We start from the raw sequence: 24906 nt of genomic DNA on the forward strand, positions 1-24906 counted from the left end.
TTTAGCATTTATACTCATATTTTTTTACTTATTTTTTTTCTCAGTCAAGTTTCAAGTTTTGAGATGGAGTCACTTGTATCTTTCTTGGAACTGATGCAAATATTTATAGCAGTTTTTAATACTAGTGCTAGATAAAAACTCAATACATTTTTTGGGAGGGGAAAAAACTCAACTGTCACAATAGAGAAAACTCAGAGTGAAACAAGATAGAAATAAAGGCATTTGTGAAGTCCAGTGTACAACTACCTGAGGGGTGGTTGTGGCCAGGAGGAGGTTGCTCTCTTCTCTCAGGTGGCCAGTGCCAGAACGAGAGGACACAGCCTCATGCTGCGCCAGGGGAGATTTAGGCTGGAGGTGAGGAGAAAGTTCTTCACTGAGAGAGTCATTGGACACTGGAATGGGCTGCCCGGGGAGGTGGTGGAGTCGCTGTCCCTGAAGCTGTTCAAGGCAGGATTGGACGTGGCACTTGGTGCCATGGTCTAGCCTTGAGCTCTGTGGTAAAGGGTTGGACTTGATGATCTGTGAGGTCTCTTCCAACCCTGATAATACTGTGATGCTGTGATACTGTATTCTGCTAATCAATACTTTGGGTTTATTTCCATCCTCCTATGTAGTTTTCAGAATGTTGTGTCTTCTGGTAAGCTTTCCTTTAGAGATGTATCTATGAATTCCTTCCATAATTCAGACTTGGTGCTAGCTCACTGTGTCTTTATCACTTTCTCTCTGCTTCTCTACACACTTGCAAAGCTTCTCTTTAACCTACCCTCCTTCTGCCTCAGCTGGTAGAATTTAGCTTTAGAGATGTATCTATGAGTTCCCTCCATAATTCAGACTTGGTGCTAGCTCACTGTGTCTTCATCACTTTCTCTCTGCTTCTCTACACACTTGCAAAGCTTCTCTTTAACCTACCCTCCTTCTGCCTCAGCTGGTACAATGCAGCAAGCAACTTTCCACTCTGCTATCCTACTGGATTTTACGAAAGATGAAGGAAATTCCTTGATATAAAATAAACATGAGTAACAGAAGAGCTGTGTAATTTCTTTTTAAAGTAAGCTGGAGATATATAGTGTTACCAACTGGTTTTGTTTTAAACATTTCACTGCAGGGGAATGTTAAAAAAATTAATATAATACAAGAATAGTAATCCCCACATGAATGGTCTTTAAACTAGAACTCTTCTTAGGACATAAGAATGAAAAATATGTAAACACTATGCATTTTGTCTTCCTGAAAAAGTATCTTAGAGACTCTTAAACTGGAAGGAAAAGTGATGCATGGCCTTCATGAACTTGGAATCAAAGAGGGGCTCCTCAGTAAGTTCATGAGATTGCATATCCATCCTGCAGACGACAGTTATGCACTTGATATCCGCCACTCTTCAATAACAGTACGTAAATCAACAGTTCTTTGTTTAAATACTGTTTTATAGTGCTATGTATGAGACGTTCTGGAGTGGGTTGGTTTGTTTGTTGTGTAATTGAAATCCCATATATTGATAAGCAGTTTAAAGTACTGGCCTGGGTTAACATAGCCTGCTCTGACAAGTCTCCCTTTTTCCACACTGTGATGGTCTGGGTGTTCCCCGCTCACCACCCCCCCCCCCAACTTTGGAAGTCACCCAGACTAGACTCAGCCAGCTCTGGAAATTGAATGAAGCTTATTATTTACAGCTTAGCACAATATACAAGCAGATATTTAAAATCTGTACAGTTGTATACAGAAATATACAAGGTAAAAGGTAATACAGAAGCACAACAGCCCTCTCAGAAATCTGAGTCCCCAGGAGGAGCTTCCAGTCGCCCTTCCACCTTCCCTCTACCCCTCTCAACCTTACCACAGTCCTAAGGAAGAATGGAGGTTCGGCCAGGGGATTAGGAAGCAAAATGGATCAGTCAGAGAAACTGAGGGTGAGGTTAGAGAGATGCAGCTCAGATCTCTCCAGCAGGAGAAGTGCCTTATCTATGTTTTGATTCTTATTCTTGTACATCTCAGCAAGCCTATGAGCAAAGTAGACACCATATTGTTTTCCTTTCACGGCCTGTAATCTAGTCCTTCTCACCAAAACATTCTAGCTAGCTTCATACTAGCACACAGACAGGAGAGAAAGTACCACACAAAAGCCTAGATAGAGATAAAAAATTTACTGAGATAATACAGTGCACAACTAACCTTTAGCCTGTTTGCAGGAAATGTTCAGCAAAATGCAGAAGCCAGCAATAAAAATAGTTCTCCCTACCCAAGCCCCTGCAGCCTGCCTAGCAGAAAAGGCCAACACCCCAAAACCCAAAGGCAGCAACCAGACCAGGAAGCTTCTGATGTTGCAATCTGAACTTCAGGCCCTGTGACACTTTGCTCCAATTAGCACTTTTGTTTTGAAGCTGCCGTCATGGCATCATGGCATTGGATATCATCAGCAGATTCAAATCAACACATGACAAACATTTTAGAGAATTATATCCTTTCAATTACTTCAGGAGTCATTTTCTGTAGCCTATACCTTGACTAAACTTTTAAAATATAGAATGTTTAAAAGAAGAATGTATTTAAGAGTCGTTGCACATTCATAGGTATAGAATTTGACCGTAGAGCAAGTCATCTGGCTCTATAATACTCTAATGTTAGGCTCTTGTATTATGCAAGACTACAGACAAGTATACTGTGGACAGCTTAAGTATGCTGTGAATAGCTTAAGTACCTTGTTTCTAACTGTCCAATGACTCAGACTTTTTTCCTGCTTGAAACTGTCTACAGTTTGCATTACAAAGTATCACAGTATCACCAAGGTTGGAAGAGACCTCATAGATCATCAAGTCCAACCCTTTACCACAGAGCTCAAGGCTAGACCATGGCAGTAAGTGCCACGTCCAATCTTGCCTTGAACAGCTCCAGGGATGGCGACTCCACCACCTCCCCGGGGCAGCCCATTTCAGTATCCAAAAAGGTTATATTCCAGTGGAAAGAAACCCTAATTTTCTTCACCTGTGTTAATCCTATTTCACTGTTTTGTTTGCCAAATAGACAAGCACTTGCAAAAAAAAAAGTAGAGGAATAAATTTGCCATATATTAATTATATTTTATATATTTTTATATATATAAAATTATATTTTATATATAAAGTGGTTCTTTGGGTTATAGGTAAATGTTAGATTTGTCTAACAAGATGGTTATGCAGTGTTACCTGCATCTCTATGTTTTTATGACATTGGTATTGTGAAAGCAGGTTCTACACTTGACAAAATGGTTTTACTCACATCCTGATACAACAGTTTGTACTCTGTGTTTTTTCCTTTCCCATCTATTATTAGATTTATTATATACCACAAATAAAAATCCCAATTTGATTGAAAAGAAAAAAAACACCCTAATAATTCTAGAAGTTATTTTCTGTTACTTTTCCACCAAAAAGCAATGATTTTACTTTTTGCAGGCTTTCAGTGTCTTTGAAAATATCTTTCTTTGTACCTAGGTGTTTTACTTTAATGTGTGTTTTTTTCAAAAGGCTTCCTGTTTTGTTTCAGTGGATTAACGACATAGAACAAGATGACAGCTATAGGACATGGCCTGCAAGCTATCAGGAACTGCTAAAACCTTCATTTCCTGGAGTTATACAGCAAATTAGACGCAATTTATTTAATTTGGTAAGTTTGGAGAACTTAATTTTTTTTATGTTCTGTATGTGTCAATATGTGGACAGACAGTTCATTGCAAAATACATACACTGTGGGCACTGCTAAAGTAGGTTAGAATTTCATATTTCCTGTGTGGTATTTTGTGATGTTGTGGGTCATGTCCCATAGAATCAACCAGGTTGGAAGAGACCTCCAAGATCTTTCACTCCAACCTAGCACCCAGCCCTAGCCAGTTAACTAGACCATGGCACTAAATGCCTCAGCCAGGCTTTTCCTGAACACCTCCGGGGACAATGACTCCACCACCTCCCTGGGCAGCCCATTCCAATGGCAAATCACTCTCTATGGCAACAACTTCCTCCTAACATCCAGCCTAGACCTCCCCCAACACAACTTCTGTGTCCTCTTGTTCTATTGCTGGTTGTCTTGGAGAAGAGACCAACATACACCCAGCTACAACCTCCCTTCAGGTAGCTGTAGACAGCAGTGAGGTCCCCCCTGAGCCTCCTCTTCTGCAGGCTAAACACCCCCAGCTCCCTCAGCCTCTCCTCACAGGGCTGTGTGGACACATTCCAGTTTTAGAGCCTGCATATTCTTAAAAGACCTGATTTTGCACTTCAAGATACAGTAAGTGAAATGGTGAATACAAACACCTATGAGCAAAGAGGAAAGGATTCTTTCCCAGTGCTCCTTTTTTTAATTAAAACTGTAGCTCAATATATTCTCTTTATTTAGTTTTGTTTGGTTTTCACAACAGAGGAGAGTTTGAAAGAATAGGAAAATCAGCATTAGATCCTTTTTGGTAATTAAAAAAATAATTAAGATAATTAATAAAAACAAATTATTGACACAATCATGCAGAGGAGAGTGGTGACATCTGTTACAGAGAGGAAATTAATTGACGTGAGATGATATTTTCAAAATCAATATTGTTTATTAATTTTGATACTCGGAACTCTCCCCATCCCCAACCACTAACTTTAATAATATTTGGGTTCTTACCTGGTCGTGGAAACATTCTGTGGATAATATCTACATCTAGTAACAACCAGCAAAATATGTAAACATTAATTGAACTGGAAGAGAAGGTTCCATGGTCAAATGCTGCTTGCAGTCAAATGCCACTTGCCCAGTAGCTGGGCTCAAGCTCTTTCTGCTCAGTGGCAGAAGGCAATGAAGAATTACAAAGAGGCATTTAAGCATTTACTCACAAATTATTAGCCACTCATGGGGTTTAGCACAGTCCAGACAGTCTCCAAACGCTTTCAGGGGACTCTGTCTTGTTGGATGTTGAGGCTTGAATCTTCCTGGCTTCTGGGGAAAGGACGCAGACAATCTCTGACCTTGTCTTCCTGGCTTCTTCTGGATGATCTTTGTATATGTCCAGGGATTCTAGACAGGACCTTCAGGTGCAGAGGCAGATGTTGTGTGGTGTCAGCACGATGTCAGCTGGCCACACAGGCTGATCATGTGCAGACATCCAGGGTCTGCTCCTGGTAACTTGCAGCAGTAGAGTTCACCGGGCAAGCAGTAAGGCAGTGTGCAATAGCAGCAGGGCTGGGCACAGCAGAGAGAGCAGGCAAAGAGCAGGGAAGCAAAAGCAGGTTGTTCACCTGCCTATCTCCTTTTATCACTGTGGGCCGAGATTAATTGCCCTTTGGACACAGAACAGCCAATCAGGATGGCAGTTAGCCAAACCTTACCAGATTAGGCAAAGCCATAGGCTCACTTTTCTCTAATTTGGGAAAAGCACAGGCCTTGCACTAGACAGGCACAAGCTAAGTGTGTGCACCTTGCAACACAGGACACTGGACAGGCCAAGCTCTATGGCTCCAGGTTTTGTCTCCATTTCCTGCACTTGCCTCCCTGGTGGAGCAGAAAATCATGCCTAGGCAAGGCAGGACATGGATAAGTCTGTTTTGGGCCTATCAGACCTACCACAACAATGTCACTTGCTTTGAAGTTAAATAAACAGTTAAATTCTATTTTCCCTATTTGCTCCAAATTCATTAATTCTGAAGTTATTTTCATTTATATTCTTAACGTTTTCTTGCAATGAATGCTCTGGGAAATTGAAAACAGTTGGGGTGCACAGCTCCTGTGGAAATTTCTGTTCTTATCTGAGATTTTATGTCTGGAAAAAGAAAACCCAAACCTCCAGTCATTGAGAATAAGTAAGTGTTGGCTGTATAATGTGTTTTCTTCCTAGGTACTTTTTGTTGATCCTGTCCAAGAAGATACAGCTGATTATATGAAACTGGCAGAATTATTCTATCATCATAACGTGCCACTTAGGTAAGTTTGAAGAGTTAAGGTGAGGGCTAACCTGCCTGCTCCTCCAGCACAGAAGTGAGGAAAGACTAACACACAAAAACTTGGAGTTGAGACAAAAAAGGTGAGATAAGAATAGAGTTTACTGAGCAAAATCAGATCATCATAATACAAAATGCATAATTACCTTAACCTGTTCGCAGAAAAAGCACAGTGCAAGCAGAAGCAGCAAGCAGAAGCAGGAGAGCTTCAGGCTACATAACACTTCTCTCAAGCCAGTACTTTACTTTTTGAAGCTGGCATGACTGCAGCATGGCAGCAGATTCAGTTCAACATTTGAATTTAAGTGAAATCCAAGGCAACAACATTCTAAGACACTTTTAGTTACCCACTTACATTAAGCTTACTCAGATAGTAAGTCCTCCTCAGCAAATAGTTTACAAGGGTGTGTGTATATATGAGTATGTAGAAAATGAACTGTGAAATTCTGACAAAGATATTTCCTTCTCAGTCCCACTAGATGCTCACATGAAGTTGCCATCTGGGCAAAATATTTTATAGGTAAAAGATGATATAAAGGTATTTAAAAAAATATTTCTGTTAATTGTGGTTGCTTTACATCATTTCATTTTTATACAAATATTTAAAGACCAAAGTGAGATTTTTCCTGGACAGGTTTTGCATTTGTGAAAATTGTCTGAGTCTGAACTAGTTGTTACTTGAGAGTAAGAGAAACTTCTGAGGAGGAATCTAGTTCATCTTAGCTGCCTACTTTAAGAGAAAATTAGCTGCTTTCAGAAGTGCCTGTTCATTTTTAGCTTACACTAGAAGAGAGGGGTGTTAAAACTAGATCCAACGTTCAGCAAGATGAATTCAATGTTAAATATTTAAAATCCTCCTGTGAAATGACTTTTTGTTTCCTCACTAAATTACAGAGTTTGATTTTACTTTAAAATGTTGCTAGTTCTGATAAATGATTTGCTTTTCTTTGGATTTTATTGTTCAATGACACAAAAAAAAAAGTGATGGAAGACTTGGCCTCTTTTCCTGGCCTTCTCCAGACCCTGATACAGTTTCCAAATGTTTAGCAACCCTTAAGGTGTTTCTCTTCAATAAACTTTCCCAGTTTCCCTTTGAATTCATAGTTTTGTCACCCACAGTATCCTTTTCCAGGAGTTTTCATAGTTGAGCTGTGTGTTGTATGAGGAACTGTCTCATTTGTTTTGAGCCAGACTTTAAATAGCTTCATTTACTGATCTCTGAAGCTGTTACAATTGGGAGACTAAGCAGTCTCTATTTGACCAGAGTAATTTCTTTCTCTAGGTCAATGGTTATTGCTTGCCTGGAAGCTGTTCCAAAGCTTGGTTTGTGTTCTGAGTTGTCCTTCTCTGAGCTTTTTTTAGTTTTAATATAACTTACCTGAGGTAGGAGCAACAGCCATCTATGCTGTATTCAATATGTGGGCAAGCCGTGAAGTTTATAGTGTTGTGTATGCTTTTCCAACGGCTCCTGTAACACCCAGGTGGCACAAGAGTTCAGGAGAAGCTATTTACAATAATGAAAGCTGTGAAAAAATGAGGGAAGCAATGAATTGTAGAACAGGATGAGTCATTCTACATTAATCATTTTTTATCTCTTTAGCAAACTTGCTGTGTTTCTCTTTCTTCTCTGTTTTTGATCTGATGCACATTTGATTATGTACTGATCATCTAAATTGCATTGACAATAGCTAATGTCAAGTGGCTAGCCAAATGAGAAGCTAACTTCCTAAGTCAACTGCCTGAACTATTGCTAGTAAATATGAGGTTCTGCTGAAATGTGAGCTCAGCATTGCAAATTGTCTGTTGTTGTAGTAGCTCTCATTTATCATGAGATGGAGAAGTGCCTTATGTTCTTGTACTGGCTATGATGGAGATGTACACCTTGTGGAAATATTTGCAAGGTGCAGAGTCTTTTGTGTAGCAGAACCCAGCTTTGATTCACAGAATCACAGGGCATTAGAGGTTGGAAGGGACCTTAAAAGATCATCAAGTCCAACCTCCCCTGCCAGAGCAAGATCACCTAGAGCAGGTCAGAGAGGATTGCATCCAGATGGGTTTTTAATGTCTCCAGAGGAGGAGACTCCACAACCATTCTGTGCAGCCTGTTCCAGTGTTCTTTTGCCTTCTGAAGTGAAAAAGTTTTTCCTTATGTTCATGTGAACCTCCTGTGCTCCAGCTTGCACCCATTGCCCTTGTCCTATCCTTGGATATCACTGAGAAGAGCCTGGTTCTGTCCTCCTGACACTTGCCCTTCACGTGGTTATAAACATTGATAAGGTTACCTCTCAGTCTCCTCCTCTGCAAGCTAGAGAGACCCAGTCCCTCAGTGTTTCCTGAAAAGGGAGGTGTTCCACTCCCATAATCATCACTCTCTGTGATACTCCTTTAGAAAGACTGTGATTCCCTTGTTCCATCTTACAGCTCATTCTTTCTGATAGCTGACATGATTTTCCATCTTTCAGCACAATCCAATGCTTTCATAGGTGTAATCAGGAACCCACAGCAGTTATGCAGTTGTATTTCTTAGATGGCTGTGATTGCGCTGGCCAGTTAGCACACTGTTAAGTGGGTTTGGTTGCAGTTTGGCAGCTGGAGATCCCTGGCATCCCTGGTTTGCTGAAAAGTAAATCTAGAGGAGAAAATTAATAGCTGCTTCCATAGGGATTTGTCATGGAGCAATTTTTAATGCACTGTCAGGTTTGTCTTGGGAGACTTGGCAGCTAATGGTACCAGTATTTCCTACAGATCTGATATGAGTAGCATAAGCCTCAGATAATCAGAATGATTCAAGGAGTGTTCTGGAAAACTGCATGAAGTTGATCCTTGAACTTAAAATCTCCATTTCTGATTGGATGAGGCACTTAGTGCCATGGTCTAGTTGACTGGATAGGGCTGGGGCATAGGTTGGACTGGGTGATCTTGGAGGTCTCTTCCAACCTGGTTGATTCTGTGATTGTATGATCTGGGTTTGGCCATCTTCTTCCATTCTTCTCTCCCATTCTACAAGCAGGCTTGATGTTAACATGCAGGAGGGTGGAGGGAAGGGTATCTATTCTAAGAAAATGTATTGATACTAGGCTCTTAGAAGACTTGGAAATCCTTAAACTGGTTCTGATGGCTTTGCACTCACAAAATTATGGGTGACTGTCAGGATTCACCTTCCTGGACTTCATCTCTAAATGCAAGCATATATTTCTTCTGTTGGGATCCTGTGCGTTCTAGCTATGCATGTACACATGCTCAGTCTCTTGAGACTCAGTTAAAGGGTCTTTCTTGGTCTTTTCCTCTGCTAGCTAAGATGTAGAACTGACTGTAATGATCAAAAGTCCTCTCCAGTGGTGTAGTAGAGACAAGACTCATCCTTGTGTGTTCACAGCAGGGGAAATACTTTAAATATCTTCAGTTTTGGCTCTCCTTAGTCTTCAACCTCCAAAGCACTTTGTGCTTTAGTCATTGTGTCACTATTTGCAGTCTGTTCAACCAGATTCTCTCATTGCTCAAAGCCTTTGGTCCCTGAAGAAAGGGAACACATCAGTATCTTGAACTTCTGGGCTGTCTGGAGTATGTACCAAAACGTTCAGTGACATCTCTGTGAGATATATGCAAATTATGATGCTCAATTTGATTGAAAAAAAAATTACAGACAGCTGTTAATTTCTTCTGCTGTTGTAGAATACCAAATCTGTAGTACACTTTGCACTGTGAAGATGGCATGACCTGGTCAATCCAGGTTTCTTTTCAGGAAAAACAGTGTTGAATTACCACCTTGAGTGAGAGTTTTCTGGTTGATCTCTTCTGCCAGGCAACCAGCAACAGAACAAGGGGATACAGTCTCAAGTTGTGCCAGGGGAGGCCTAGGCTGGATGTTAGGAGGAAGTTCTTCCCAGAGAGAGTGATTTGCCATTGGGATGGCCTGCCCAGGGAGGTGGTGGAGTCACTGTCCCTTGAAGTGTTCAAGAGAAGACTGGCTGAGGCACTTAGTGCCCTTGTCTAGTTGACTGGATAAGACTGGGTGATAGATTGGCCTGGATGATCTTGGAGATCTTTTCCAACCTGGTTGATTCTATGATTCTATCAAGCCTTGTACTTCTAGAATAAGAGAAAGGTTAATAAAAATAGCATATATTAATGAGAGGGCTTCAAGACTCCAGTATATCTACATTTAATGTATCAAGACATTCAGGAAAAATAAAAGATACTCAGACTAAAACAAAAACTGAGGCTGTTCAGAGCTTGTCATAGCCTCTAGACAGGTAAGAAGAGAAAGGTCTGTAAGTAAATCATAATGGCTCATGGAAATCTTAATTGATGTTAGCTTAAATGGTAGAAAAGGCATATCCAAAATCAGTACACAGTTAGTAACCTAGGCCTAATTCTAGGTGATCATATGGAGATTTCATAGCTGGTATGCTCAGTCATGGCAAGGCCATTGAGGTGTTTTCATCCTTCCGTGCTGAATAGATTACTCTAACACAAATGTCTTATTCTTTCTGTCAGTATTAGAATTTGAGTGAAGTTGATTTTGGTTTAAAATGTATGACTCTTTTTTTTTCCTTTTTTTTAGAATTGGATTTGTTTTCATTTTAAGTACAAAAGAAGAAGTTGATGGAAATGAAGATGCTGGAATAGCTCTTTGGAGAACTTTTAATTACATTGCAGAGGAATCTGACATTTCTCAAGCCTTTACCTCAATAATTAATGTTAGTTCTTTCACATGAAATCACTTTTTTTCCCTCTTCTTTTCACATTACTTTTCTATGTAGTTAGAAGTCTGCTACCTTGTGACAACATAATGCTTTTGCACTTACTTTACATAGAAGGAAAGCATTAAAACCCTGTATAGCATTAACATGCTATAGAACAATTTGCAGAAATACTTTTCCTCCCCTGGAAACCACCTTGCTCTTGTCATTTCACCTATCTGCAAGCTTTCTTCAAGAATGTAAAAAGGTAGATGCATTCCTTACAGCTTTTAATATTTTCTTGTAGAAAAAATGATTCAGTATTATTTGTGTTACTGTGATGTGCCCAGCTTTGTGTTCTGTATCTCTTGGAATACAGACATTCTAAATAGCACTTTGACAGTCTTTTAAGCTTTGAAAAAAATGTGGTTGTTCTCTAGTGTAGAAAGTGAAACAGAGTGAGGTAAGTTCTTTTCTTTTGATCATGCTGGAACTAGCTGTTCATGGGTGTAGAAAACAGAAACATTCCAGCCTTGCAACTTTTATGAGTGAGGCATGTTTTCTGTGTGAAAGAATGCAGGCTCCTGTAAAGACAGGGATTTCAGAGATGAGAGATAAAAGGAGGGAAATGAAGTGAGCAGTCTGTGTGAAGTCTGTGCAGGCAAAATTGTACTGCAGAATATGGTAATAATAATTTTTCTTTTCTATTCTGTTCAGTGTCTAGAAACTAATACCATGGGTAAATTTGGAGACCATAAAAGAATTGAACTACTTAGGAATACCTTGGAAGAGAAATAAAAACCTACAAGTGTTAGGAGCTGGCAAGCATGTGTGACTGTTATCCATGACCAGATCACAAAATATCAGTTTAGTTTGTTTTTTAGAATGTATTCCTCTATTTACTTTGTTTCACCAAAACAAAACCCCACCAGAAGCAATAAATGTTATATAGAGAAATGTAATCTCATTTGAAAAGAAATTGATTGAATAATTTTCACTTCAAATTTCTCTTGTGTATTTGATGAAAGTAATAAAATTTTATGCTGTGAAATAAACCAGCATTGATAAGGAAAAATATATCACTGTAGGGAAAAAGTATCACTAATTCAGGCTTGGATTTATCCCCATATAGATTCAGTTAACTACCCATGGTTGCATAGCTTATAGTAAGAATTTAGATTCTTTTTCTAATCAGTGGAGAGAAATTATCTTTCACATTCAACTCACATAAGTGTATTTCCTTTGCCACTTCAGATTTACACTAAAGGTATAATAATAGAATGATCAGAACAGTGTACTGTTGTGGTTCAGGAGTTTCCCTCCCATACTCTGAATTCACTAGACTAGCTCCATCAGCTCTAAGTTAGGCTAAAGCTATGTATTTACAGCACATACTTACAAGCATATATGTGTAGGTATTTACAAGTTAAAAGTAATGCAGAAATGCAGAGTCCCTCCTGAACAGTAGAACTGCCTAGAAGGGCTCTAAGCTAATCCCCTCTTCCTGTCCACCCTTCTCTTATCTCAGAAGGCTTATGTGCAAGGGTGAGATGCCAGATAAGGCGCTAAAAGGAGAATGATTACATTGAGTTATACAGGTCCAGGCAGAGGAGTTAATGAAGCAAGCTGCAACCAGACACAGACTGAGCAACTTTGTTATTGTTTCTTATTTTTATATCTCTCAGCAATCCAATATGTAATACAGACATCACTACGATTTTCTCTTCACAACCCATGATCTAATTTCTCTGAATAAAATATTCCAGCTAGCCTCAAACCAGCACATGTGCTGATAACAAATGGTGCATATCCCTGGAGGTGTTCAAGAAAAGACTGGACAAGGCACTTGGTGCCATGGTCTAGTGGGCTGGGCAGGGCTGGGTAATAGGTTGGACTGGGTGATCTTGGAGATCTCTTCCAACCTGCTTAATTCTATGATTCTATATGTGTGGTGGTGATTCTAGGAGCCTCACACATTGGCAAAAGAAACTGTCTCCTAGGTCGTTTCCTTTTAAACCCCCACATTTTGACTTCTGTTGCTGTTCAGACCAGTACAAAAGCTGTTTAGAAAATGCACCCCTTCCCCTTATAAGTCCAGCCAGGAATGGCCTAGGCTGGAATAGCATGCACCATTCTACTGCAGTATTCATTCTAAAGCAATATAAAAATTGCAACATAGTAAGAAAAGAAATATGAGAGTATACTGGTATTAAATATACTAGAGCATTAAAACATGCATCTTCGCTTTAGTGAAAGTAAATAAACCATAATTTTATTAAATTATGAAGGACAAATTCTTGTTTGTGTTTTTTTTTTCCCTCTTGTAATTTTTACAGATGTTCCATGAAGTGAAAGATGGAAATGTTCTAACGGTCAATCATGTGAAAAATGTTCTGAGAAGGGAGTATCCATACGCTGATGTTCAGAATATATTGAATGTTCATTCTGAATACGATGAAGGGAGGAAGGTACGTTGGAAGTAAGCTGGTATGGAGTACCTACAGTAGGCAACTGATTGCATTTGCTAAGCTAAAAGATTGCTAAATGTTAAAGCAAGTAAATACAGCATCTTTGAGTCCATTTTTTTCTTTAACCAGAATTCAGTCTTTACTACTCTCAGTACTTAAATTTACTACTGCCTGCTGCATTCAGAAGCACAATTTTCTTTTCTTGTAAGCATCTCAAGGTGTCTCTCACTGCAGAAATTGTTTCCCTGTGACTTCTGGTTAAATCAAGGGATGAGATTTAACAAGGCCAAGTGCAGGGTTCTGCATTTTGGCCACAACAACCTCAAGCAGCACTACAGGCTGGGGACAGAGTGGCTGGAGAGCAGCCAGGAAGAAGGGACCTCGGAGGACTGGTAGATAGTAGCTGAAGATGAGCCAGCAGTGTGCCCAGGTGGCCAAGAGAGCCAATGGCATCCTGGCCTGGATCAGGAACTGTGTGGCCAGTAGGATGAGGGAGGTTATTGTTCCCCTGTACTCAACACTGGTCAGGCCACACCTTGAGTGCTGTGTCCAGTTCTGGGCTCCTCAATTCAAGAGAGATGTTGAGGTGCTGGAACATGTCTAGAGAAGGACAACAAAGCTGGTGAGAGGCCTGGAACACAGCTCTGTGAGGAGAGGCTGAGGGAGCTGGGGGTGTGCAGCCTGGAGAAGAGGAGGCTTGGGGGGACCTCACTGCTGTCTACTACTACCGAAGGGAGGTTGTAGCCAGGTGTGTTGGCCTCTTCTCCCAGGCAACCAGCAACAGAACAAGGGAACACAGTCTCAAGTTGTGCTGGGAGAAGTCTAGGCTGGATGTTAAGAGGAAGAAGTTCTTGCCAGAGAGAGTGATTGGCATTGGAATGGGCTGCCCAGGGAGGTGGTGGAGTCGCCATCCCTGGAGGTGTTGAAGAAAAGCCTGGCTGAGGCACTTAGTGCCATGGTCTAGTTGACTGGCTTGGGCTGGGTGCTAGGTTGGACTGGATGATTTTGGAAGTCTCTTCCAGCCTAGTTGATTCTATGACCTGAAGTCTGTCTTCTAGCCAAATCATTATTTCCTTTAAATGTGCTGTCTGGTTATAATTTCCTTTGGGAAAGACAGCTACAATTTTTTGAGCAAAGGTTATAAAGAAGACATAATTTTATATGTAATTGATTATGTATATTATTTTACCAGAAAATTATCTGTAAATACCCTTTGTTTGTGTCTTCAGCAATGCCAATCTTGTGCTTCTGACACATACTATCCATTTTTTTTATTTCCTTTTTAAATTTGTTACATAATATGTGTTAAGTTCCTTTAAAAAGATTCATCTGAAAAGCCAGATGGAAAAAGGTGCTGGTTGCTTTATGCTGCTTGTTCCTCATTGAATTCCATGGAAGCTTCCTCTATAAGGGCAGTTTGAAACTGCCCTGTAAACAACTGGGTATGCTTAATGGAGGAAAGCTTCCCACAGAGATGATTAAAGGAAGAAAGACAGCCACCAGGCAGAAGTTCCCCTGTACAAGCAGGGACAATGAGACTGTGATTAAAATCAGGGCAGAGACAGTGGCATGACAGAAAGGTGGATGTGGTGGATACTGCCTCAGAGTTTGTAGCCATCCAGAAAGCGACACTGAAAGAAAACAAGAAGGGAGAATGACTTACAGTACAATTTTGTTTTCACTTGTCCCACTGAATTTTCTCTGTTTGAAGTAAATTCATCTTGTTCTACTTTTTTTTTTAATCAAGTAAGAGTTGGCTTCTGAACACAAAAGCCTTCTGAGTCTTCTGGGAGTGCTGTCTTTGGGGATAAGGTCTAGGTTGATCCATCTGAAACTACAACTGTCTTAAGGTCTCTCTCCAGTTTCACTTAATGTTTTTTTGCTAGAATGTTAAGCAAAATAAAATAACATCTCCTCCAGATGACAATGAAAAGTTCTTAAACTCCATGCATAAGTCTTTCATTTTTTTGTCTTGTTCTGTCTGACAAATGAGTCCCATATGTCCTGTTTGGTTTTCAAATGTTTCCTGCTTTGTCCCAGCCTCTCACAGAAAGGTGAGACAGCGAATAGCACTTGGAGATTAGAGTTCATTGTCTCTTAGTATTAGTTTCATATTTTGCTACAGTTAGATGCAGTCTGTTTAATCTTGTGATATTTCTGATATGTTCAGGCAGGAGCAATCTTTTATAAGAAGACTGGCCTGGGTCCGTTGCCTCAAGCTCTGTTTAATGGCGTGCCCTTTAACAGAGAAGAGATGGATGCTGCAGAGTTAGAGACAGTTATTCTTCAGAGGATTATTGATGCCACTGGCTTCTTCCAGAGGGCAGTGTTCATGGTGTGTTTAACATTTCTGAATGAATCCACAATGAAATATTTGGTAGTGAACTAAGTCATGTTTATATATATATATATGTATATACTTTTTTATTAATGAGATGGCTTGAAAGTAATAATAATGCAATTGAAATTACACCACTACATTAATTTGCTGTCATGGTTTTGAAACAGTTTATTTAGACTATACAAGACTGCAGGATAAACTAAGCATATACTATGATTTTTTTCAGCCAGAGAGTGACAATATACTGCAGTTAGTAACAGAAAATTGTGTGCCTGATACTTTGAAATACCATCTGTGTGCTTCTTGGATGTTTTTGACTTGACATTGTCCATAACTGTATATAGAAGCTTTAACTGAAAACCACATACTTGGTTTTTGTCTTGAATATATAAAAGTACAGATTTAATTTTCTTTTTTACTACAGGGATTGTTAAATGATCATATGAATGCAGTGGATTTTCTGATGGATCGGCACAACGTAGTTTCCCGTATAAACCCCACTGTTCTTGGAGCAGAAAGAAGATACATACATTTCAGAGCCACATCTGGTAAATAACTTCAGCTGGATTGGTTGTCATTGTGATTATCAGTTTAAGTCTAACATGCTGTGATTTATGTTTGCAGTCCCATTTGATGTGGAAGACTTCTCTACTTTCTCCTTTTTGGACTCGCAAGATAAAAGTGCTGTAATTTCAGACAACATGAAGTATATGACCAGAAAAGGTATATTCAGTTTCTGTATGGGCTATATATTGTGCTAGTTTGAAGGTAGCTGGGATATTCTAGTGAGAGGAATTAGATTATAGGCTGTGAAAAGGAAACCTTGGTGATGTCTGCTTCACTCATAGGCTTGCTGAGATGTATAAGAACAAGAGTAGAAACATAGATAAGGCATTCGGGCACTGCCTGGGCTTTGAGCTGCATTTCTCTCTAACCTCACCCTCCAAATCTCTGCTTAATCCACTTGCTTCCTAACCCACCTGGCAGACCCTCCATAGACATAGACAACAGAGTTGCTTTCTGGCTCTGGCTATCTCCCTTCTCTCCCTAACTTGTTGTCTGTGTAACTAATCCCTCCACTTCCTAACCCCCCTGGCTGATTCTCCAAACTCACTTGGAATATAAGGCAAAGTCTGGGGCAAGGTAGAGGGGTAGAAGGGAGGTGGAAGGGTGCTTGGGAACCCCTCCTGGGGACTCTGGTTTCTGGGAGAGCTGTTCTGTTTCTGTATTACTTTTTTAACTTGTATATTACTGTATGTAGCTGTATATACTGCAAATACCTGCTTGTATATTGTGCTAAGCTGTAAATATAAAGCTCCATTATAAAGATCCATTCTAATTTCCAACTCAGATGGGTCTAGTCTGGGTGATTTTCTTAAGGGGGTGGGGGGTGGGGGCAAGTAACACCCAAACTATCACATAGATATATATGGGGGAGAGCTTTTTAATATAATTATATATATAAAATATATAACAGATTGCTGAAATTTACCAGTAAAACATCCAAAGTATCACAAGGATCTCATGTAAAATAGTTAGTTTCTCAATATTCCAGCATATTCTTTCAGGACTAGCTCATATCCTAATATAATAACCTATAAATAACAGGACAGTTACTTTCAGTTTAGTAGTTCTGAAATTGGATGGATGTCATGGGTATATGCTGCTTTTTACTGACATGAAGCTTAAAAGCTTTGCAAGACTTCTGCAGCTTCAGAATCAGTTTTTACACTAATATGGTTTTGCTTGAGGATATTAAGGAGAGAATATTCCATTTTCAAGCAGCTCTTAGTTGCAGCATGTGAAGAATGTTTGTTCTGTGTAGTATCTATCAAAACCAGGCATTTCTGCAATTTAAGTAATAACTGATTTTATTATGTATTAGCATTCAGTATCTCTTTATTTTTTCCTTTACTTAGATTGTTTAGTTTTTATATCCAAAGCTTTTATCTTTATGTAGAAAAAAAAATGCATGTATTCTGATGGATTATCATTCATTTATATATTTTTATCTTGCTAAAACTCTCACTTTTTATGTACATTTGAAATGCTTTTAATGTAAAATACCCTTATTGCATATGCAAGTGCCTTCTCTTGGAGTTAGAAGAAATGACAGTTACCACAGCAGGGGTCATAATAACACATGGAAATTTGCAGTAAGTCTGTACCTTGTTAAGGTTTAGGAGAAGACATTTAACAACTGCTCATTCACATCAATCCATGAAGAAACAGAACAATGCTGTTACCAAAATCATGCTGCTGTTATAGTAATATTTCTGCTGTAGTAAGAGTTTTCACTTGTTCCATTATCAGAAAGAAGTGACATAAACTTATTTCTTTAGAATAAAATTATTTAGCTCCATTTGATTCTCTATTCTACAGCCACAGGGATGTTCCAGCTAGTTGTCCAATGATGACTGGCTTTCAAGATGTGAGCTTATTTCTACAATTCAGATCTCTTGTGTAAAGCCTTTAAGGTGGAATCTGTGTTTCAAATCTCTGTCCCCAGGGTCCAGACTGCAACAACATTTAATAAAAACAACCTCTTCCCAGAATCTTGTCAGCATCTTGTAAAGTTCTCATCTATATTTATTAACTTTTAGGGGTTATATGATGGCCTTGAGTAGACTGATAATATTCTTCTTCTACAGATAATTTTGCATAATTTTTCATATACCATTGCCCCTCTATGAGCAGTGAAGAACAGAAGGCTGTAGGCCAGGAGAATGGAAACTGACTGTGTACACACCTATGCAGTTGTTTACTTTCTTTTGGACTGTGTCTGACATATTCCTGTTCATGCACAGAAGTGCTAATTTTTGTCCTGCTTTTGGCCAAAGGACTATGCCTTTGCTGCTAGGGGAAGTGAATGGCTGAACTCATGCATTTTTTTAACTACTTTATCCTTTTAATTTCTGGCTGTATGATGAGCTTTCATCAAGTGTTCACAAGATCTGGTAAAGCAGATCTGGTTAATGTGAGCTAGCTTATTATTTAGGGTCATCTTGTTTCAGTGGCAGAACAATAGATTGGCTAGTTGTGATGGTTTGGGTGTTCCCTGCCCCCCACACACTTTGGAAATCACCCAGAATAGACTCGGCCAGCTCTGGAAATTGAATGAAGCTTATTATTTACAGCTTAGCACAATATACAAGCAGATATTTACAGTATATACAGTTATATACAGAAATATACAAGGTAAAAGGTAATACAGAAACACGACAGCCCTCCCAGAAACCTGAGTCCCCAGGAGGGGCTTCCAACCTTCCCCCTACCCTTCTCAACCTTACCCCAGTCCCAAGGCAGAATGGAGGTTCGTCTGGGGGGGTTAGGAAGCAAAGTGGATTTTTCAGAGAAATGGAGGGTGAGGTCAGAGAGATGCAGCTCTGAGCTCCCCAGCAGGAGAAGTGCTTTGTGCTTTTTATCTACGTTTTGATTCTTCTTCTTGTGTCTCTCAGTAAGCCTATGAGGGAAGTAAGTATCAGCCTTGTTTTCCTTTCACAGCCTGTAATCTAGTTCTTCTCACCAAAATATTCTAACTACCTTCAAACTAGCACACTAGTCTAGTGACTTGCTGATATTATCATGATGAAGTAACTCCTAAGAATTTTATTTCAATTTGGAGGGCAAAAGATTCTGTTGGGGCAAACATTAGTCTGGTAGCTAAAGTCAGCAGTCAAACAGATGCATGAACTTCAAATCTCAGGCAGAAATAATTCATTATTCATTTCTCCTCAGAAGTTTATCCAGAATGTAAAACAAGGTAATGTTTAATTTTCAGATGAAGATGCATTGTATGCTGTTACTATCTGGATTATTGCTGATTTTGATAAGCCAGCTGGGAGACGATTGCTCTCTAAGGCCTTGAAACACCTGGTGAGTTTCTAGCAGTCTTTATTAAAATAATAACTATTAACATGTTCATAACAACACCCTGCATATTCAAAAATTAGACCCTCAAGTAAAGGTGTAACCATACTTTCCTTGTGGGTCTGGTGCAGACATAAGAGGCTGTGCTTTCATTTGGCTCTACTGTCCTGCAGCACTGGCATCTTGCAGGCCTGTAAATGATCATTTGATTCATGGACTCCTAACACAGGAGACAAACTATGATGCTGTGTGTTAAAATGGTGAATTTCTTCCTAAAATTAACAGACTTTTTCCCATGAATGTTACTTGAGTGAGGGAAATTAGCAACGGTGTAGCCAGTAGGACAAGAGAGGTTGTTCTGCCCCTGTACTCAACACTGCTCAGGCCACATCATGAGTACTGTGTCCAGTTCTGGGCTCTTCAATTCAAGAGAGATGTTGAGATACTGGAACGTGTCCAGAGAAGGACAGCAAGGATGGTGAGAGGCCTGGAGCACAGCCCTGTGAGGAGAGGCTGAGGGAGCTGGGGTTGTTTAGCCTGGAGAAGAGGAGGCTCAGGGGTGACCTCCTTGCTGTCTACAGCTACCTGAAGGGAGGCTGTAACCAGGTGTGTGTCAGTCTCTTCTCCCAGGCAACCAGCAACAGAACAAGGGGACACAGCCTCAAGTTGTGCTGGGAGAGGTCAGGCTGGATGTTAGGAGAAAGTTGTTGCCAGAGAGAGTGATTTGGCATTGGAATGGGCTGCCCAGGGAGGTGGTGGAGTTGCTGTCCCTGGAGGTGTTCAAGCAAAGCCTGTATGAGGTACTTAGTGCCATGGTCTAGTTGATTGGATAGGGCTGGGTGCTAGGTTGGACTGGATGATCTTGGAGGTCTCTTCCAACCTGGCTGATTCTGTTAGGCGAATCATTGTATGGTGCTCTCCTGTAATGTAGGACATAGTTGTGGCCATGAAGTGACCTGGTTTTCCACATAGTGTTCTGAGACAGATTTATTTGTGTGTGTGTATTTTAATATGCTAAGAGGATCAAGCACATTATGAGTTAGCTGATTTTTAAGTTCCTTAGTACTAATAATAAGAATTAAACATAGGAATATATGTTACTTAAATATACATGACAAAAAAAAAGCCTCAGTTCTAAAGAGAGTAGAAGACTAACTAGACTGAAATTGGGAAGAGCTCTAGATTTACTAATAAAAAATGAAACATGAACCACTCTAAGGGAATTATCTAAGTGGTATATTGCAAGGAGTGTGTGATACTAAATGTATCTTTAAAAAACTGCAAGAGGAATACACAGTGCAGCTTCTTGTTACAGAAAAGCATTTCATTTGCTTGATCTGTAACTTAAGCTTGACAGATGTATTCCCTCTGTAATTCTTTCAATCCACTTCAATGGGGAGTATGTGCCATAGCTCCCAACTAACAAGTGAGAGCTGTCTGGTCAAGTCCCTGTGTATTACTGAGAGGAATCTAGGAAAAACATTAGAAAAAGCTGTTCTGAGTAAGGTTTATTGGATCTTCTATGCAGCATCAGGTTCATTGGTTATTTTCATTCTAATTCATAGCCTTGATTTACATAAACCTCACATACTGCTTGGTCTAGTGATTTCTGATTTTCATGATACAAAAAATGAAAGCACAGCTTTTATTTCTAAAGCTCATTAATTTGTGTGGAGATTCTCCACTCCTTTCCAGTCCTTTTTGTCTGTGTTGGATCAGACTCTAGCAGAATTTCTGGAATTCACCTAGCTCAGCCTTCCACTCAAAGAAGGATTGTTGCTATCATTAGGTCATATCAGCTGTAGTTTTGTCTGAAGGAGTCCTGAAAATCTCCAAGGAGGTGACTCCATGCCCTCTCTTTGCAATCTGCTCTGGTCTTGTGCTGCCCTCCTACATAGTTTTTCCTTCCAGGACAAAATTTGTGACTGTTACCCCTTGTTACATTCTTTGCTGCTGACAAGAAGAGTTTGCCTCTGTCATGTTTTTCATTCTCCCTTCATCAGTTGTTAGTTACTATTCAGATTCTTCATAGCTTTTTCTTTGCCAGGCTGAGCAAGCCCAGCTTTTGCAAAGGCTTCTCATGGACCTCTGACAGCCTTGGTAGATCTTTGCTGAGGCATCTCTGTCATCTCAACATCCTTACTGCACTGATGGAACCAAAACAGTTTAACACAGTCTCAAGTTGTGCTGGGGAAGGCATAGACTGGATGTTAGGAGGAAGTTCTTCACAGAGAGAGAGATTTGCCATTGGAATGGGCTGCCCAGGGAGGTGGTGGAGTCACCGTCCCTGGAGGTGGTCAGGAAAACCCTGGCTGAGGCACTTAGTGCCATGGTCTAGCTGATTGGACAGGACTGGGTGCTAGGTTGGACTGGATGGAATTGGAGGTCTCCTCCATCCTGGTTGATTCTATGAAAACCACAGTCCAGGTGCAGCCTCAAAAGTGCCAAGTAATAGAAAGGAGGAACTTTCTTTGATTGGCTTGCTGTATGTCTCCCCACGTAGCCTAGTATGCCTCCTGTCCTCTTCTCAGTGAGAGCATGCTTCTCAGGGGAACAAAAGTACACATTTTCAAGCTTTACAAGTAAGTGCTTTAACAAAACTTTTCTTAAGGGCTGCAATTTAAAGTCTGCAATTTCAGTGTGTTGATTATCAGCGATTTCATTCCTTATTTCTGTATTCTTTACTGCAATAGAGTCTGTTTACCTTGCCTTCCATTAGTGTTGCTATTTGATCCTACTTTAGGGTCACCACCCCCTCTAGTCAAATTTAAATGGCTTCACTGATTTTTTAACAAATGAAAGATTTTTCTGCTGATTAACATTTTGTACTTTTGAAAAACAGGGAAAAAACCTCTACAAAACCAGTTCTAAAGTCTGTAAATGAACATTTTTTGTGTGCCTTCTGTTAAAAGTACAGTTCTGCAGAAGGCTCAAAGGCAATTGTTCTGTTAAAAAAAATCTTTTCTTTAGAATTTGTGTTACAAACAGGTAAATCCTTCCTAATAACATTTTTACTCCTAGTTGGAATTCTGTATTATGAATTAATGTAGGTTTTCTAAAGACAAATAACTGCAAAATAAAAAAAAGAAGGACATTTCATGGAGTTGTAATAGATATGAATACATTAGGTAACAGGAGAAGGAACTGTAAAATGAGGTATTATTCTGTATTTTTCTTTGCAGAAAACAAGCAGTCATGCACGTGTTGGGATTTTGAACAATCCTTCATCAAAAATAAAGGAAGATAACACAGCTATTGCAAGAGGAATCTTGACTGCTTTTCTCACCCAAACCAACAACAACTTAAAAAGCTTCCTGAGTAAACTTAGTAAGGAAGAGACGGCAAAATCCCTTGCTGCTGGAACTAAAATTGCTAAACTCCTCATCCCAGTGAGTGTAAATTAAATTGGACTATTTTCTTTCTCATTTTACGTCATACATATTATTGTAAAGAGATGTTGTTAAAAGTGTTTGGCCAAATGCTGTGGAGCTTGTAACCCTTACATAGTTTCTAGTCTAGTAAATTTGGATTTCTGGCAACTTTGATTTGATGGGAGAGTAAATAATTTTTTTTAAGGAAGGAAATGCCTGGTGGGCCAACCAGATGCATCAGGAGAAGTGTGGCCAGCAGGGCAAGGAATGTGATTCTCCCCCTCTACTCCACTCTGATGATGCCCCACCTGGAGTACTGCGTCCAGTTCTGCGGCCCCCCATTAAAAGAAGAATGTGCAGATGCTGGAGTATGTCCAGAGAAGGGCCACTGGAATGATCAGGAGGCTGGACCAGCTCTGCTATGAGGACAGACTGAAAGAGTTGGGGCTGCTCAGTTTGGAGAAGAGGATGCTCCCAGGTGACCTTCTTGTGGCCTTCCAGTATCTGAAGGGGGCCTACAAAGAAGCTGGGGAGGGACTTCTTAGGCTCTCAGGGAGTGACAGGACTAGGGGGAATGGAGCAAAGGTGGACGTGGGTAGCTTCAGAGTGAACATGAGGAGAAAGTTGTTGAGCATGAGAGTGGTGAGAGGCTGGACTGGGTTGCCCAGGGAGGTGGTTGAGGCCCCATCCCTGGAGGTGTTTCAGGCCAGTCTGGCTGAGGCTGTGGGCAGCCTGCTCTAGGGTAGGGTGTTGCTGCCCATGGCAGAGGAGTTGAAACTAGATGATCCTTGTGGTCCCTTCTAACCCTGACTCTGTGATTCTAAATGGGAGCACTGAGGATTACTGGGATACAGATACAATATTGCTGAGACAGAAACAATTTAGTTTTTAATTGTTGATTTTTAATAGTGCTTTCCTAACGTTACTGTGTTGATGTTTGTCGGGAATTCAAACTTCAGAAGTAACTAGGTTTACTTTGCTGTTGTGGTTGTTGAGCATTAATAGGCACAGACTGAAGTGGTTGAAGTTAATGAGCACTGTATGCTTCAGCCAACATTTTCTGGTGTGTTTCCATAAAAATTCACTGGTTTGAAATACAGACATTTCTAATGTCAAAGTTCGTAGGTAGCGTGGAGCTGAGTTATTCAACAGCAGCTGCCAGCTATAATTTTTCTTCCAGAGAGAGATGTAAATGGTAATATTTTTAAATAGAAATATTTGGAATACTGTGGCACCATATTGGAAAATTAATTAGCTGATTTGGGTCATGCATCTGCTAATAAATTTTGGAAGACATAAAAGTAGCTATTCAAAAAGTGTATGCATGTTACTAACTAATTCAGTTAAATTCATTAGATACAATTAGTATATTTTCTTGATCCTTATATTTCTAATGATAAAACACTTAACAGTAGAGTTTAATATAGCAGGATAATTTTGACAGGTTAATCACAGTCCTCTTGTAAGCATAGCACAGTCTCCAGCATTTCTTTCCCACTTTGAGCACTGATTTTTCTGCATGTCTTACTGGATTAGATTGGCTTCTCCAAAACATGTTTAAGCTGTATTTGATGACCACATTAAAACAAGTATTAGAGTTTTAGAGTATTATGGATGCATTGAGAGTACAGTTTGGTTGTTAGCAGAGAAGGTTGTATCTGTGCAGCTGGATCTTAGAAAAAGTGCTCAGCTTTTCTCTTGTGGGTATTCAAAGTTGCCCAAGGGTAAAAGTTGCACACTAGCTCATTGGGTGACCATGGCTAGACACACACAGCCATGTGCTTACACTGAAGCTGAGGTTGTTGTTTTGATCTCTGGTAACCTCATAACTGGAAGAAAATGTTTGATTACTTCAGCTATTACAAGATTTACTTTTTGTTAATTCCACCATGTCATGCTTTACCTTTGCTTTAGGGAATGGATGATGATACTTTTGAGAAGAAGTACAACACTCTAGGATTGGATTTAATTAAAACTCACCAGATGTTCTGCCAGGAGGTTCTTAAGCTGCTTCCTGGGGAAATGGCTGTTGTGAGCAATGGCAGAGTAAGTAAGAAATTCAGTTACCTTGTTCTTGCTTATTTTTTACTTCTTGAAACTTCAGTTTCAAACTAATAAAAGGGCATAATTTTGATTTCCCACTTATTCAGCCTCTTGTTAGAGAAAGTTATGAATATTCATCTTGTTTTTCATTTTGGGTTACCTATAACTTGTTTATTGCCTTTCATCCAC

General features: G+C 39.8%; 1 protein-coding gene across 3 annotated transcripts in view; it reads left to right on the top strand.

The window, feature by feature from the left end:
* The window catches only part of UGGT2 (UDP-glucose glycoprotein glucosyltransferase 2), a 96617-nt gene that overhangs the window by 38754 nt on the left and 32957 nt on the right, over nucleotides 1–24906 (top strand). For all 3 annotated transcript variants that reach the window (XM_064143879.1, XM_064143881.1, XM_064143880.1), the window contains 11 exons: nucleotides 1237–1387; nucleotides 3520–3639; nucleotides 5840–5925; nucleotides 10507–10642; nucleotides 12961–13092; nucleotides 15263–15427; nucleotides 15858–15981; nucleotides 16058–16156; nucleotides 19215–19309; nucleotides 22486–22692; nucleotides 24589–24720. In XM_064143879.1, the coding sequence (XP_063999949.1) occupies nucleotides 1237–1387; nucleotides 3520–3639; nucleotides 5840–5925; nucleotides 10507–10642; nucleotides 12961–13092; nucleotides 15263–15427; nucleotides 15858–15981; nucleotides 16058–16156; nucleotides 19215–19309; nucleotides 22486–22692; nucleotides 24589–24720 (1447 nt within the window). The remainder of the gene's footprint in view (nucleotides 1–1236; nucleotides 1388–3519; nucleotides 3640–5839; nucleotides 5926–10506; nucleotides 10643–12960; nucleotides 13093–15262; nucleotides 15428–15857; nucleotides 15982–16057; nucleotides 16157–19214; nucleotides 19310–22485; nucleotides 22693–24588; nucleotides 24721–24906) is intronic.

This window comes from Pogoniulus pusillus, chromosome 5, assembly GCF_015220805.1.
Source record: "Pogoniulus pusillus isolate bPogPus1 chromosome 5, bPogPus1.pri, whole genome shotgun sequence".
NCBI classification, from domain to species: Eukaryota; Metazoa; Chordata; class Aves; order Piciformes; family Lybiidae; genus Pogoniulus; species Pogoniulus pusillus.